Here is a 5007-nt window from a genome sequence, read left to right as displayed (position 1 = left end):
ACTACACAAAGACATGTCATCACCAATAGCAGTAGTCTATAGAGGAAGGAAACCAATTAAGATGACACTCTTTCTCCTAATTATTGGTGTTACCCTTCTCTTTTGCCTCTCCATCTCCATTAGAACTTGTTTCGCAGAAGATAGTAGTCCTGTTCAGGATACGTGTCCAACAGCACAACGAGAACAAACCATACCATTCATCAATGGGTTCCCCTGCAAGAATCCCAACACTGTCATGCCCTCTGATTTCAAGACCTCTAAACTCAAGTGTGCTGGAGATACCGACAATGGCATACGCTCCTCTATGAACATGATAACCGCCGCTGATTTCCCAGGCCTCAATACTCTTGGGATCTCCACTGCAAGAACTGACTTAGGTGTGGATGGTATAGTTTTGCTTCATTCTCACCCGAGAGCTTCAGAGTTGTTGTATGTGAGCAGTGGCGTTGTGACTGTGGCATTCATCGACACAGGGAACGTGTTGTTCCAGAAGAGAATTGGGGTGGGAGAAGTGTTTTTGTTTCCACGAGGTTTACTTCATTTCTACTTCAATGCAGGGTTTGATATGGCCACCACCTTCTCAGTGTTTAACAGCCAGAACCCAGGTGTCGTGAACATCATGGGTGCCATGTTTCAACCTGATTCTGAGGATGAGATTATGGGGAGGACAGTGAGCTGGTTGCGTAGCCTTTCTATGATTAATGGTCCTTCAGAGCTCAACAAAGTTAAAAGTGTTTTAAAAACCTGACCGAATAGCGATCCAACCAGGTTCAACAGGAATTTGTAACAAAATAGGTTTGATCATTGAACCACTAGTTTATGTGAATGTTTATTTTTCTATGGAAATAAATAAAGATTTATTGCGATTCTCATATTTCTGATGTGGAGGTGCGCACACCGTAGATGTTTTGCTCGTATCTCGAGGAAACACATCTATGGCTATCACATCAACGCAGTGAGAATCACATTGAAAAACAAAGTCCCCCTAAGATTTTCCAAAAATCTACTCACAGGTGTTGATTGGTGTTGACAATTCCCTACTCTGGAAGGAAGTGCTAACTAGCAAAGACATTGAACCATAAATATTTTCCATGTGGAATATTTAAATGCCTTCATGCGTGGAGGAAAAATTATGGATTTGGCGAGTGCTTCGTGCATTTAGCCCAATGTCGAAACTGTGGATGCCTCATGCAATCGCAGTCCTGACCTTGAGATGACATCTCCCATCAAGTCCACCAAGGACATTTAGAATCATCCACCATTTCCTTTCATAACCAACTGATATAACAGATGACATTTAGTCACAATGACTCCAAGGAATGTAAGTGTAAGACAAATGAGCTTTTTATTCATAAATAAACAGAACAATGAAACATAAACTTGGAAAATCCCTGAGAACAGGGGTTTTAAAAGGATAGGGTCCACTAACATTAAGTAATTTTCCATTTTTTAATATTTAAGAAAATGGTCCTATACCCAATTTCATAGTTATAGTTTTTTTTTTTTTTTTTTTTTTTTTAACGAAACTGTTAAGAATAAGATGCACTGTATTACGATGCATGAGATACACTGTATCATTGTTAGTGTATCTCATCACAAATGGAAGATTGTGACGAAGGATATTCTAGAATATATATTGATATTTAGAATATATCAACTGTGATATTCTAGAATATTTATATTAGGTAGTTTTCATATATCTTGGTTGATGTAATGTCTATAAATATCCTATTAGGGCTTTTGTAATATTCATCCAAGAATTCTCAATAAAATCATATTTCTAAAGATACCATTATGATATACAATCAGATAATTTGATAAATTTACCTTTATGTCCTTGAGTTGAATGCAGTAAATAGAAAATGTGAACAGCATTTTTTGTTTAAAAAAAATATCAATAGGAAATGTCATAAATTTTAATAAGAAATATATATATATGAATCAATCATTTTTGCAAATTATTCTGCTGTTTAGTAAAATACCCAACTCTATAAGGAGTGCTTAATCTTTTATAATAAGTGTAGAATATAATAGGAAATTACAATAGTGCCGACATTGATCATCAAATATACCATCATAGTCAACAACAGCACTGGTAAGTTGCCTTGATATAATCTTGTCCTGTCTTTAGAAAATATATGAACATCAAGAGTCCTTAGGATCAATAATCTTTAGGGTAGAGTGGCAAGGAATCTAAATCTCCTTCTAAACAAGAACTAAGGAGATTTAGATTTAGATTTGTATATAAGGAGATTTAGATTCCAAGAAGATGAAGAACAAGAACTAATGGATTGGTGCAAGGGCTCAGAGACGTAGTCGTCAAGTCCATGATTGGACTTTATTATTAACAAGAAACATATATAGAAATAAAGGATGATTACCACAGGAAACTTACAAGGACCAAAAAGGGTTTACATTCTCCTTAAAATGTTGACAAAAATATAATTCTACAAGGAGAAAAGAGAAGGAAAACAAAAAAAAAAATACGCTGCTGACTCTTAAGCATCACGAATTGATAAAAAGATCACTTCCAGTTGTTAGCGACAATGTCAGCTAAATCAACCACCCTTTGAGAGTAACCCCATTCATTATCATACCAAGCAATCACCTTAACCATGTCATCACCCATCACCATTGTTAGTGAAGAGTCGACAGTTGATGACACATCAGAGCACCTAAAGTCCACTGAGACAAGTGGTTCATCGCAGACGGAGAGGATTCCCTTTAGTTCATTATCTGCACTCTCCCTGAAACCAGCATTGACCTCTTCCGCAAAGGTCTTCTTGGTGACCTGGACAACTAGGTCAACAACCGAGACATTGGGCGTGGGGACACGAAGAGCAATTCCATTAAGCTTGCCCTTGAGGGTGGGTAGGACAAGGGCCACGGCTTTTGCAGCACCAGTTGAAGTTGGGACAATGTTGAGGGCAGCAGCTCGCGCACGTCGAAGGTCACGGTGGCTCGCATCGAGAAGCCTTTGGTCCCCAGTGTAGGAGTGAGTAGTTGTCATTGTGCCCTTGATGATGCCTGCCATATTTTTTTGTATATCCCCATATTAAGATGATCATGCCAAACTATAATGATCCTAACAGAGCTAATGCTTTTAATTTAAGGAGATAATCTTATGGAAAATAGACATAACATGGGGCACCTAAAAGCAAACTTCTAATTGACTCCAATTCAATAATTCCTAATCAGACTAACATAATTAATACTCCCAAACTAAATAAAACTCTAAATTGTAATTTCAGTTTCAATTAGTATTCTAACATTGTTGATTAGATTTCAGATCTCAACAATATGAATGAAGGAAATGCTTACCAAACTTCTGATCAAGGACCTTGACAAAGGGTGCGAGACAATTGGTGGTGCAAGACGCGTTACTGATGATGGGTTCATCTGGGTTGTAGGCGTCTGCATTCACTCCGACCACATAGGTGGGGATATCACCCTTTCCGGGGGCAGTGATGATCACCTTCTTAGCCCCGGCTAGAATGTGTTTCCCTGCACCCTCTCTGTCCACGAAAACACCCGTCCCTTCGATCACTAGATCAATCCCCATTTCCCTTCAAAACAATAATACATCCATCCATGTCAGATTCAGTTGTATCGAAACATGAATGATTGTGGTTGTAAAGAATGTGGAGGTTGAGAGGGAGTGACTACTAACTTCCATGGGAGTTTGAGTGGATCACGGCTGGAGACGACCTTGATCGATTTTCCATCAACAGAAATAGCGTCATTCCCAACAGGCTTGACATCAGCATCGAAGATGCCAAGGGTGGAGTCGTACTTGAGGAGATGGGAGGCCTGCTTTACACCTCCGGTGTCATTGATGGCAATAACATCCAGTGGGGAGTCTTTCCTCCCATGCCAACACCTCAAGAAATTCCTTCCTATTCTCCCGAACCCGTTGATTGCTACCTTCAGCTTTGCTTCCACTGCACCTCTCTTGTAACCACTCCCACCAACCTGAAACCAACCAACCAACCAACCACAAATCACAGAGGGTACTCGATCATTCTAACAGGTCTAGGCCTTTTGGCATATTGGTTTAGGTGCTTAAAACACTACCTTTGATATGAGAAAATATTATTGAAATTACAGAGATGAATAAGATTTATTAAATAGATGGGATGATTATATCACATGTAATGTATTTTAACTGCTGTAGAACAAAAAAAGAAAGAAAGAAATTATATGAGATATTCCAATTCCAATCCAATGGTGTCTGACATTTTTTTATACTAGAAGCAATTAAATCTGGGTACTCTATCAAATTAATTAAATTAGAAAACTCAGCCAATTAGCAAACTCACCGCCGAGGTCTGAAAGGCGATGACAGAGAAAAAATCATCCGAGACCTTTCTGGAGAAAGAAAGAGAAGCAGAGGAATTGCGGAGGCCGGAGAATTCAGAGAGTCCCTTGCCCACATTGGCCTGCCCATACACCACTCCATTAAAGATCGAACAAAACACAGCACATTTAATCATATAATACTAACTGAGCTACTAATAATTAAGAACAACACATTATAATTAAAAGTGCCATAAAAAAAAATGGACCTGAAGGGATGAATTGGCTACAGAGAGAGTAGCCGAAGCCATATTGTTGATTGGTGATATGTGAGAACAGCAGCAATAAGAGTGAGTTTGAAGCAATAAAAAAGATAGGATGAGATTATGGATAACTTTATGGATGAATGAATGGCTGTGGTCTTCACTCCCTCACACTATCATATATCCAATACTCTTCCTCCTCTTACCTTACAATTCCTTTGTTTATGATTGTATATTGGACATGGGCCAAGTGTGTCACTGTTTCCATGTGTGGATAAGAAAAAATAAAACCCCAATAAAATCTACAACACATATAATTATGTATATATGTAATTAAAAAAGAAATTGGATATGTGGTCTATCTTTGCTTGGCATATTTTTTTCCCCTCATTGACTAGGACTCCATTAGGGATTAGTCGGAGATGATCCTTTCCGAACCTTAATCTAA

General features: G+C 38.4%; 2 protein-coding genes across 2 annotated transcripts; one reads left to right on the top strand and one right to left on the bottom strand.

Moving 5' to 3' along the window:
• Positions 1–1258, top strand: LOC147405291 (RmlC-like cupins superfamily protein). The gene has a single exon (XM_086432959.1). It carries the CDS (start codon positions 14–16, stop codon positions 746–748), a length of 735 nt encoding a protein of 244 aa, XP_086289085.1. The 5' UTR covers positions 1–13; the 3' UTR covers positions 749–1258.
• A 1055-nt stretch (positions 1259–2313) lies between these two features.
• LOC147405290 (glyceraldehyde-3-phosphate dehydrogenase A, chloroplastic-like) lies at positions 2314–4748 on the bottom strand. Its single transcript, XM_086432958.1, has 5 exons — positions 4566–4748; positions 4320–4439; positions 3671–3972; positions 3322–3566; positions 2314–3027 (listed from the first exon to the last, which is right to left on the bottom strand). The coding sequence occupies exons 1-5, from the start codon at positions 4605–4607 to the stop codon at positions 2525–2527; spliced, it is 1212 nt and encodes a 403-aa protein (XP_086289084.1). The 5' UTR covers positions 4608–4748; the 3' UTR covers positions 2314–2524.
• Positions 4749–5007: the final 259 nt, after the last annotated feature.

Source organism: Akebia trifoliata, chromosome 3 (assembly GCF_017979445.1).
Source record: "Akebia trifoliata isolate Shusen 1 chromosome 3, ASM1797944v1, whole genome shotgun sequence".
Taxonomy (NCBI): domain Eukaryota; kingdom Viridiplantae; phylum Streptophyta; class Magnoliopsida; order Ranunculales; family Lardizabalaceae; genus Akebia; species Akebia trifoliata.
This window is presented reverse-complemented; position numbering and strand designations above follow the sequence as displayed.

What these genes read in the sequence shown, in the direction of transcription:
- LOC147405291 (XM_086432959.1), top strand. Translation starts at nt 14, where the DNA reads ATGTCATCACCAATAGCAGTAGTCTATAGAGGAAGGAAACCAATTAAG.
- LOC147405290 (XM_086432958.1), bottom strand. Translation starts at nt 4,607, where the DNA reads ATGGCTTCGGCTACTCTCTCTGTAGCCAATTCATCCCTTCAG. An exon ending in TAGCCAATTCATCCCTTCAG is followed by an intron (nt 4,440 to 4,565) that starts GTCCATTTTTTT and finishes GTGTATGGGCAG; the next exon opens with GCCAATGTGGGCAAGGGACT. An exon ending in GGTCCTTGATCAGAAGTTTG is followed by an intron (nt 3,028 to 3,321) that starts GTAAGCATTTCC and finishes AAAATATGGCAG; the next exon opens with GCATCATCAAGGGCACAATG.